We start from the raw sequence: 12,004 nt of genomic DNA on the forward strand, positions 1-12,004 counted from the left end.
GAGTTGAAAGTTAAAAAGTGAAATTATAAAATGCATTAGAAATGTAAAAATAGATTTATGTTCAAAGGCAAATAAGTTTACAGGGGGGGGGAAACATGTAGATATTATTATGAAGGTTCTGGTAAAGAAGTAGGTAGGGGTCAATTATAGCTCTCAAGGAAAACCAGCTTTGTGCGGTTTCAAAACCATGAAAATTTTCCGTCATACCATTCCAGCCTCTTCATTGAATGTCAAAGAAAGTATTAAACGTAGCACCCCTTCGTTTCCTTTGCTTTTCTTTCCTTTCCTTTCCATTTAGAAAGTCATGAATTGGACACCCACCAGATTAGAAACTAAAGGTGAACTGATCACCTTTATTATACTGCAATATATAACTTTTGTAAACATTTTATTTTTTACACATGTCTTAAATGAGACAGATAAAATGTGAAAAAATTGAGATCCTCTGGTTTCTTCTTTTATTCATGTAAATAAGAGCAATTAAATCATTTTATTTTATTTTTTTTTTGCCTGTACGACAATAGTATGAAATCATCATCTCTGGTATTTAAGCCTGTTAATTTCCTATTTTACATTTTCTACCCACGTTTTTTAGGTAAAGTCACTCAGTTCTTGTCTCAAATGCAGCCACCCTTCTGGGCTCAAATCCGAGGTCAACAGCAACCATTTTCTCCTCTTTCCACTTTGCAGATCACAATCTATCAAGCAGTCTGTTCAAAGTCAGCTCTCAACACTGAATAACAAATGATAATTTCTTATTTAAATGAAACACTCTTCTGCTAAAACACATTAAACAGAACTCCGCTTTCCTTTTTCTCTACATGCTCTTGAAAAGAATTTAATTGGTTATTAACTCACAATAAAAAGGAACAAAATGTTTCACTAAGATTACCTTATAATCTAAGAATAGGAGACAAGGCAGCCCTATTGTCCACTATTGTTTTCAAGAACAGCAGAGCCAAGTACGCTTTGCTATTCAGGGCAGGTACAGCTTTTATTTGTGATGTATTCCTGAATATGAGACATTCATCACTGTTGCCGTGTTGGCCAGACTTGGCTGTACAACGGCGGCATGGTGAAGTCAAGCCCATCAACAGTTTCATTTTTATCTCTCCTGCTGCCTCCCAGTAGACAGAACAGACAAAAAAAATACTATGCACTTCATACCAGGGGGAGCATATAGGTATTTTTAACTATGCTCTCCAAAAAAGAAAAAAAAATCCTCCATCCATCCTTTGGCAGAGCTCCAACCTTCTCCAAAATCTTGCACACCACCCCCAACTCCAGCCATCATGTTCATAGAGAAACCCAAACAAAAATGCCTCGAATTCAGACGTGTGCACTTTCACACAAAATCACTTTGCACACTCACAGACACCCCCACGCACACACACAGAGCCTAGAGCCCATCTTCTTATGAGCTTCATTACTCTGACCCTAGTCTCCCTTTCATATCTCTGAGGATGTTTATGTGGTGTGTATGTGTGTTTTAATATCCAGCAGAATATGTTTGTATGTTCATTGAAGGCCCAGACTTAATACAAGTGTTTAAATGTGTGTTTAATATTGTGTGAATATTGAATTGTGTGTGTCATTTGTGCATGAAGGGCTGCATGTGTGTGTGTGCGTGGGCGTGGGTGTGTGTGTGTCTGTGTGCGTGTCTTCCCAGCCAATTACCACATCTCCCAGACAGACTGAGACTGCCGGGGTCCTGCCAGCCAATCGGAGAGGGGCTGCGCACTGCCGGGCCGGAGGTGGTTGCCGTGGCAACCAGGAGGCCTGTTTGCATGGTGGCTGATGGAGGAGTGATGGATTACAGTAATGGGATGGAGGGAGGGAAGGAGAGGGGCACAGATAGGGAAGGAGGGGAGGAAGAAAGAAGAAAGCAGGGATGGCAGGATGAGGAGGAGAGAAGGAGAGACAGAATGGGGGAAGGAGGGAAGAGGTGACAAAGGGAGGTGAGGAGGAAGCAGGGAGACTCATACATAAAGATATTGGAAATGTATGAATGCATCTGAAATGAGGCGATTTTGAAAAAAGATATAACAAAAAAAAGTGAGAGAAAATGATCAAAGGGGAGTGGAAGAGGGAAGAGGATATTTGGAATAGGTTCTGTGGGGTAGGATGGGGGCAGCCATTGTGTGAGAGTGAATTCCTTTCTTTCTTTTTTCTGTCTGAGATGAGGAGTGTTTCTGTCAGGCCATCTTTACTTGGAGCGCAAGGAAGTGCATGGAAAAGATGTAAGTCTCACCTTTCGTTCTTCTGGCGATCACTGTGGATGATCTGTGCTGGAACTTCTTTAGGATTTCCACTCCATCGCCACAGACTGGGATGGACAAATGCAAGAAAGTCTCAACCTCAAAGTATGCAAATAGTGCATACTTTCCTAAATCCAAGCATATCTTATTGTAGATAAAAACAGAAATTATTGATGTGAACCTTTGGTGATAAATTAGCGTCTATTGGCTGAAGATTTTATATTAAAAAATTATGCCCTCGATTTACTGTGAAATAAATGTACAGGATGTCATTGTGATGATCAGCTCCAAAAAGGCCCTTTAATGTTGTAGGTACAGAGGCTTGATCCACTCCTCATCTCATCATCTTTATTTGAATGATGTTAACAGATGAAGTATCCAAACAAATCAGATTAGATTAAAGTATTTGCATTCATCTATAAATCCAGATATTTTAATATCATTCCTAGGACATTTATTGACATTGTTCCCATTGAGATCTAGACTTTTCCATTCACTTTAAAATGAAAACATAGGAGCAGTTACATCATGTGAAGAGTGCAGACGAACATTCCTATTAACCACACATTCTGAAACGCACTAATAGGAAAGGTTTATTGGGGAAATGACAGGCCATTTATTTTCATTTTTCTTTCCCTGCTGCTGCCCTCCAGACCATGCCACCCTGGATAAAAATCCAATGCTTTTATTCTATTGTGCAATTTTCTGGGTTTGTGCTTGAGAAGTGCTCAATAAATAAAGGTTTGTTGATTTTCAACCACACCATTTGACAATCAAATATTCCATAATTTAGATTTGTTCCTTTTTTTTGTGAAATTCTCCATTTAAAAACACAATTTATCTGCTGTTTTCATATGAGATCTTTGGATGTTTCTCTCAACTACAGCAACACTGGATCTCTTGACCTGTTTTAGTCTTTTGCTTCATGTACATGAAGTTGGGTCAGCAATTAAAAAAATACATATTGAAATCGCGAACATTCCCAGACCAGCTGAATGTAATTAGATGAATTTGTTTCCAGTTTGAATAAATACATGTAGTCACCTGAACTCAGAAGTGCAAAAAGTTCAGAGGATAGCAGCTTTCAGTGACTGATTTCTCTTCTGATCTACTGCTTCTCTCAAAAACACAGACTTTCCCCGTTGAATCGAGTTTTCTCTTGTTTGTAGACAGAGTCTGAAGATGCTTTTGAGTTGAGGATTAGGCTTAATCTGCGCCTGGGGACCCTGACTCCCTGTGATCTTTCAGAGTGACAAAACAGCGCAGACTCCCATGTTAAAGAATAGTCCACTAAACTCCAGGAGTGAATTAAAAACACACATTGATAATTTGAAGAAAAAAAAAAAACACTTAATACTTTCTGCCAGTCTTTCCTTCTTCAAGCCTCAAATTAAAGGTTTTTCAAAAAGGTTTCAGTTTTAAAAAGTCTATAATTTACCTGCTGGAGTACAGATGGAGCAAGTCAGAACCTGTCAGAGACTGGATCATACATCTGGTAAATATTTTCCAGGGGGATGAAGAATAATCTACAGTGGTCACATCGAAAATTCATTCAAAGGTACAAATCAAAATCACAACTCAACAGTGCAACCTAGAGGCAGAACTGCTCAACGACACACAGAACTAACAACAATTAAACAAAATGTAACGAGCACTCATTTGATCAGCCACCACAGATGGACACAAAAAGAACACATTTATAATTTGACAGAAAAAGAAATAAAAACAATTAAGGACCACTATGATTGTTTAAAACTCAAAGATATCGGCTGTTGCAATTTGCTGCTTTCTGAAACAGATTCATTTATAGTTTATATGCACTTTGGTTTTCTTGTACACCTCGTTCCTTTTCTTTTTACAATATTTTTCAGTTCAAAATTTTAATATTACATCCAGCCAGATGAAATGTTGTGATATATGATTTTATATTTGTTTTTACTTGTTTTGAGGAGAATATATACATATGTATTTTGCAGTGTGTATTCTAAAGTTTCTAGTTAATAATCCAGTTTTTTAGTATTTTCACAAGAAACTTTAAATAAGAGAAAATGAAACTGTTCATGTCAGTCATTTTTGTTTCCTGTCTCATTTCTCTGCAGGCTTTGGCAAAAACAGCTAATTGTGTGATTAGTTTGGTAGCAGTTCACTCGATTCTGGACCCGCAGACATCAAAACCTCTTTTACATTTTTTCTATCAAAAACAGAACCAATCTTCTTGTCTCCACAGAAAAGTTCACACAAAGAAAAGAGACAGAAACATCAGTGCTCATAATGAACAATTTCTCATTAGATATCTGGGTAATCCTGAAGTTCAGGCATCACAAACATGTTGGAAATAAACTACTGAGTTAATTTTCCAGGATTTAGAACAAAGGCTGCTTCCTGACACTGGTATTTCTAACAGTTTAAGAGAGATGTTTTCTTTTTATGATTGTAACTTTGGTAGCACATTTTAAGTATTTCATGTTGAAGTGATGTTGCTCAGGGTTTTTGTCCGTTTTGTGTCTATGAACAACACCCCGAGGTCATGAGAACAGCAACATATGAGCACAAATCTTTCTGTTATCTAACCCAAAATGGCACGTGGAAGATTATTAGGGAACCTGTCAACATGAAACGCTAAAAATATTCTGGGAGTGAGGTGAGGTCCTGATATCAAACATCCAAACCAAACATTGTTACTTTTAGGATTTCTGAACAAATATAAACACTTTATTTGACTCAATAAACTATTAGGTAACCATGTTCTGCAAAATGATGCAACCTCCCGGAGGACTTAAGTTATTGTACATAATTACTTTATTTTCAGGTAAGCTGCTAAAAATAAAAAAATCCTTTACTGGAAACAGGCTTTATGTTGCAAGAAATATGAAAATAGATGACTAGCATGTCAAAGGATACAGAAAAATAGGTAAATAATACAACAAATATTATGGATAAATGGTTATAGATTATGGATTATGCTATCAATAAGAAAATAAATATATTTCAGGGCTTCAATACCAGACCATAGGGGTGCTATAAAGCTTTCTATGCCTACAAATGAAAATATTCAGTCATAATATTCAATAAAAATAGCTTTTCAATAGAAGGAAGAAATTTAGATTGTTTCTTAGGTGTATTTTTATTTTCTCATAAAAGTATAAATCAAAAGCAAAAAAATCTTTCTTCTTCTTGAGTAGTTTAAAACTGAGTTTTTGATTGGTTTGAGATCAAAACATAAACACTGAATTAAGCTGTGTGGGTGCCAAATATTTTACTGTATAAAATCTTTTTTCTTCGATAAAAAAGTAGGATTTAAAGTAAATTTCTAACTCAAATTAAAGAGATGTCTCTATAAATAAATATCCGGTTGTATAATCAGCCAACTAAAGTTTGATCTAGGGAAAAATAAAATAAATTAGTTTTAGAAAAAACAGCTCAAACTAAGGTGTTGGAAAGAAATTAGATAAATATCATCACATAACACATGAAAGGGTCTGACACATGATGAACTTGCACATTTCACTGTGTGCTCTCACCTTTCTGGTGCTAATTGTAGCACTTTTTCACATTTTGCACTCCCACTTTTGGCCATCATCATCCAGGCATCACGTGTTAGTCAGATCTGAATTCGTCCTAGATCAATATAAAGCGCTAGTAAACATGAGGTCAAATAAAACAGGGGTCATTCAGGGCCAAAGGTGGTGAGGAGAAGTCCTGTATAAAGGTGGCAGCCGTGGCAAAGGACAGGCTGCAGCAGCAAGCAGGTGAGTGGAAATATACTCATACAAACACAGATGGCACAACTGACTGCTTCTCCTCCCATGTGTCAGGTGCTGAAGTAATTCCACATGCTTTCATCAACCACTTTCCTGACGGCTAAATACACAATAATTTGCTTTTTCCCATCTTTCCAGGCCAACTGACACTCCTGGTTTCATCACCTTCTACTCAGAATGCAAACTTTGGCAGCTTTGTGCGCTCTTTTGTCACTCCTCTTTTCTGCTCATGCAGATGTTGTGGAGCGTTTTGAGGTTTGTTTCTTCTCCAGTTCCATCCAGATCTCAAACATTTCAACAGTATGTTTGGCTGAAAGTTTTCAGGAAACAGCTGTTATGTTGTTCTTTCCTCAGTATGTGCCAGAATGCATGACTTACTTTTATAAGGGAAAGGTGCCAGAATGGGGAGCGTCCATCCCAGGCGCTGCCCGTCTGTGTCAGCGCTTCGTCAACAGGTAGGGCCAAGACATTCATATAAGAATGAATGTCTACTCTGAGCACATGAAGCAACTCTGCGCTAAATTATTTTATTGTTCTTTGTATCTCCATGATCATGTGCAGCATGCTGGTTTCTCTCCTGCTGGTATTCAGCTTTGTAATCATGATCTTTGCACTTTAAGGTTTCATTTTGCCACACTGTATGACACCAACCATCGCATTGCTGTCTATTCTGCGTATCAGTTTGAGCCCAGCAGTGGAGGTGGCAGGGAGAACAGGTGGTTTGTGGAGCCTCAGGTGACACACAGCTTTACTCTGTTTGACCTAAACTGTTTGATATGGTCAGAATTGTTAAGTAGCTGTTTAAAAGATTCTATCCAAAATAATTATTTCCATGGTCAGCTTTCTGTTGACATTTTAAGCCAGTCTGTACTTTATTTATTCCAGAACAAAACTTAATGACAAGTAAACACAAAATTAAACCTAACCCTAATGAAAAAAGTAAACTTTTCATTAAGTCTCTAAAAGGTAAACTTAATTAATACATTGTAATCCCTGCTTGTTTAGCTTAGTTGATTAACCTAATCCACCTTTAAATGACTTTTACACATGAATAAACATCTTTATATCCCAGTTCCCATATCAACCACATTTCAACACCATCTTTTCCATTTCTCATCAACAAAAACTTTGCTTCGTCGAGGTTGGATGGCTTTGAAGGAATCCACTGCATGGTTTACTATTTGATTGCTTTTACGGCTTTTATGTTTTGGTCTCTGCATGTTCTGATGTGCTTTAGCTGGTGAATGACGGCTGGCAAGCTGAGATGAAGGATGGATACTGGCTGGGGCAGGACTACCCCGGCATCTACCTCGGAGAGAAACAAGCTCTGAACGAGGACTACACAAACTCTGGCTTTGACCGTGGTCACCTCAACCCTAACGGACACCATCCAGGTAGGAAAGACCAAATACTGGTGTTGTATCCTTGAGGCACAGTAGGTGGTGCTATGGCACCAGAGACACAAGAGACAGTATTTATTGCTTCAGAGCAGAGCTTTCATATATGTCCTTTAAGTTACTTAAGTCTTAAATATTAACTGTGTTAAGATGAGAAGTTCTGTGATATAAAAAATAAGAATGAAAAGTTATTTAAAAGGTGTGTGAGATGCATTTTGTACAGTCCAACTGAAAAACAAGCAAATGTAAGAGGATAAAAGAAAAATCAATAACGCAATTGCATCATTGCACACACCCTTAAACTCTTTTTTTTTTTTTTTTTTTAGCATTTTTATTTAAAAAATACCATGCAGTTGTCATTAGTAGGAATTCTACAGCATCCCACATTTTGAATAGACCATTCTGAACTTTTACCTTTTTTTATATACATGGATTTATTTGTTGATTTTCATGCATGCTTGGATTTACCGTGATGCTAAAATATCACCATTTGTATGTTTTGGGGTTGAAACTGTTGACAGATACATTATATTTGAGGTTAAATGTACACTCAAGAAAACGTGTTGAAATAATTTTAGATTATTTTTTTTTTACATGCATATCCTAAACAAATTTCTCTGCTTTTAAGTTGAATAATGAATGATTTGAGTCAAAACTCATTACTTTCGCATGGATTCTCATGATGTAGACAAATATGTTTCACAACCAAAACACGATAAATCAGCCGAGCATGCAGCCAAACGTTTTTAAGAAAGTGAAGACATTATTTCCTGAAGATGATCTCAGGCATTGCTGACATAACACTGTGCCCATAATGCAAATGTTTGTTTTTGTTGTCAGAAACCAGCAAGTCTTCAATTCCAACATGTAAATCATTGCTCCTTATAAACATTGTTGTAGTTTAATAAAATACTGGTTTTAACTAAGCAGAATAAAAAACAAAACCTCTACTTGTACATTCCAGACACCATTTTTTTATTTTGGCTATATTTACATGTGTAACAGTTACAATCCCAAAGTCTAGGGGGGTCGAGGGTGGTAACAAAGTGCCCAGAGAAAGAAATGAAATTTGAAATGGTATATTTCAAAAAATGCACAAATACAGTACTACTTAACCAAATTAACACAAAAGGACTAACAACCTAAAGAGGGTTAAGTGAACCTCCATCAATTAAGCAAAAATTACTAAACAGGTCAACGCAAACTAAATTCAGCAACACTGACAGATAACAGGTTCTCTCAAAGTTTAGGTAAATCTAGAACACCGCAAATAAACCAACAGCCTTGAAGAAATTCCAATTGTTCTACATAAAAAGTAAATGTTTCTCTCAAAAATGTTTTGTATTTGTATTACAAAACATTTTGCTTTAAAAGAAAGAGAAAGACAGATTGAGTCTGATAGCCAAAGCTCCAAAGATTTTTTCACGTATATATGACAGGGGTTTGGAAAATATTTTTAGTCAATATTGGAGCAAAAATAATGTGGAAAACTGTAATCAATTAATAATAGTCTATTTGCCAAGAGCAGACAATAGCTAAACTCATTAAAATGAGCTGAAAATAAGTCCTTACCAACCGGCTGCCTTACTGCCTTTTTTCACTTACTCCTCTTTCACATTCCAACAATGGCAAAACAATGAAACACAATTATATTTTTGCTCTGGTTTCTGTGATCAATTTAGAATATGTTTAGAATTACTGGTTACTTCAATAAAAATCTTTCTTTTCCAGTGCCCAGTCGTAATGCCACGTTCACCCTGACCAACGTATGTCCCCAGAACCCCAAAATGAATCAAGATGCCTGGAGGATCCATGAGTCTGACCTCACCACTCTTTTCCTTGAAAAGTGCTCAAAGGCCTACGTCCTGGTTGGTACTGTGCCTTCAGCAGACAACTGGATTGTCAAAAACAATGTGAAGCGCGTCAACATCCCAGACTACGTGTGGAATGCCTACTGCTGCGTGGACAACAACGACCAGCCCATTCAGAGTGGCGCTGGTACAGCAAGAAACACAGAAGAGAACTATGTTGTAAAACGTTCACTGGATGAACTGGGTGCCTTCCTGCAGCAGTTTTCCAATGAACCAGTGGGGGAGCTGTTTTACAACAACTGCAGAGCATAAATAATTGGCAGCTGAAAATCTCAATGTGGTTCCCCAATGTTTTAGATTCCAAACTATATATTTGAACAACCAGCCTGAAAATCAAATTTCTGCAGCAGCTTAATCCTGTTCAGATTTTTAATGGGGACAGGACTTACCAGCTTTCACACAAAATCACATTACAATCCAATTTAAAATTAGATTAGGAATTTAAGTATTTAGAATGCAAGTCAGAAATATTAGGCATATTTTGGCATAATTACAACCATTAGATGGCAACAAAGTGTCTTCAATATCATCTTTTGTACATGTGGAATTTGCATCAAGAGCTTCTGATGGACATCAAAACCCAAAGTGGCTTGATGTGAATTCATAGCAATATTCATAGCAAAAGGGTTAAAGCTAATGAAACAACCATTTACCTATTTACCAAGAATCAAAATTAATAAAAGCATGTTTCACTGGACTTTTATGACTGATTATTTGTGTCTAATTTGTACAATCAGATGCCAGTGGAAAATACGGGCACGTTATAAGAAGTTCAGAGTCACCATCTATAAATTTAATTGTTAATGTCACTCAGCACAAAACCAACAGGCTCAGGTCTACTTCATAAGACATAAAAGAAGATGGTGGCTGTACAAATATTCTGAAATAATCCAGCACACACAATGTTGGCTGACAAACTGGGCATTGATTGGTGTCCCCAGGTGTTGTAAGGTTTGAGCTAGACCAAAACACAGACAGGAGTACATGAAAAACATGATGAATTATAATATAAACAAAGAACTACAGCGAAGCATGTGGTTTTCATATTAATCTTGGACTTTTTATTTGAAGTGTTGCTTCCCAGGCTGGAAAAAACCCTACAGACAAACTGAATAAATTTATTAATGAATTGTGTGCTGAAGTTTTAACTTGTGGATTTTAAATGTATTCTTCCTACGTCTAATACATAATTTTTATTCCATGGACAGGGCTAGTTTACAAATTATCTATATGGTTGAAGTTGGATATGTGGAGGTGATTTTAAATACTGAATGCCAGACAGAGAAAAAACTAAGACACCTTTCGTCAAACTTTGAGAAGTTTTGACAGGTTGACAGGTGACCTCCAGAAGAATGGTCTTGTTGGTTATAAGGTCTACATACTACTACAAACAACTGTTTTACAGGAAGTCAAATGGTTGCTATTCTCTGCCTCGTGCATCCAGCATCCTTTGATTTTAATTTTAAAATATAACTAACAAGGACAGAATCTTTTTTTTTACTTAATGGGTACAAAAGGCAGAATATCCTCAGAGAATTCAAAGTTTGATTCGCGTACTATGTCTTGCTGCGGAAACAAATTGTTTTTCTGTTGCACCTGCAGTTCTGCCTGCTCAGGTGGTTGCAGCTGCTGCAGTTGATCAGCATCCTTGGAGTGTGGTAGTGCTGTTGGCATTCCACTACATCCATGTTTCTCATCTGGAGGAAAATGTAAGTTTCTCCTCCCTGATCTTGGATTAGAGGTGAACTTTCTCCTTGGTTTACAGCATTGTAATTTTTCACCTCTTGTTCTGCTGTAGTTAGTGATTTTGAAATAAGAAGAAAGTTGTTGTATCATGCATCCTCCAAGACTGTTGCATGGTTACATCACTTAAGGTGTTGAGCAAATGATAAAGTTCTAAATGATTCTAAAAACAATAGATCACGCGCTTGCACTGATGGTAAATGTTAATTATTGGATGTGTTAAGGAATGGAGCACATCTGTGTCACAACTCCAACTCCCAACTTTAAATGAGCCTCCAGAATTTCAGGATATGTGTTGAAACATCTTCAGGAAAAACTGAGTGAAAGTCTAGATACCTTCAATTTAAAGCTTCTATGTTTAAATTGAACACAGAAGGTTCAAAACATGAATGTTTTGGCTACTGGCATTTACTATATAATTTTGACTTCTAAGAATATATTTTTATAGGCTAACATCAGCAGGTTTTTCTATGAGGTGATTTCAGTGTTTTGTTTTTTTTTTTTTTAAATGAATTGTGATATAGGTATCCACCTGTATAAATAATTAAAAACATTAAGATATCCATACAATTGGTGAATATATGTAATCTTACTCGACCTGCATGGAATCGAGCATAAAAAGTGAAAATGTTTGCACAGTATGTCCACTTTATAAATAAATGTTTTTGATAACTGCCTGCCTGCCTCACTGAAAACAACCTGATCATGACCTTAATTTCTCTATGAGCTATGATTTATTTTTTATTTTTCAACCAGATATTAAGTCATCCAAAAACTATGACTAAATTAAAACGAGACACAAAAGAGTATAAAAATGTACAGTTTTAAATGTATGTCCTTCTAGGGTCAAAGGTTATGTTTTTATGTCTTGGAGAAAGAAAAGGCAAAAAGGAACCAACATTAAATATATTTGCTAAAAAAAACTTTGACATTTCTGATAAAATATAAAGCTTCAACTTTTTTCAAATTATTTT

At 36.5% G+C, this 12,004-nt stretch overlaps 1 protein-coding gene across 1 annotated transcript; it reads left to right on the plus strand.

The window, feature by feature from the left end:
- Positions 1-5,715: 5,715 nt before the first annotated feature.
- On the plus strand, positions 5,716-10,421 carry LOC116737245 (endonuclease domain-containing 1 protein). Its single transcript, XM_032590291.1, has 6 exons — positions 5,716-6,007; positions 6,158-6,274; positions 6,374-6,474; positions 6,640-6,754; positions 7,257-7,413; positions 9,148-10,421. Exons 2-6 carry the CDS (start codon positions 6,197-6,199, stop codon positions 9,537-9,539), a joined length of 843 nt encoding a protein of 280 aa, XP_032446182.1. The 5' UTR covers positions 5,716-6,007; positions 6,158-6,196; the 3' UTR covers positions 9,540-10,421.
- Positions 10,422-12,004: the final 1,583 nt, after the last annotated feature.

This window comes from Xiphophorus hellerii, chromosome 18 (genome assembly GCF_003331165.1).
Source record: "Xiphophorus hellerii strain 12219 chromosome 18, Xiphophorus_hellerii-4.1, whole genome shotgun sequence".
Classification (NCBI taxonomy): Eukaryota; Metazoa; Chordata; class Actinopteri; order Cyprinodontiformes; family Poeciliidae; genus Xiphophorus; species Xiphophorus hellerii.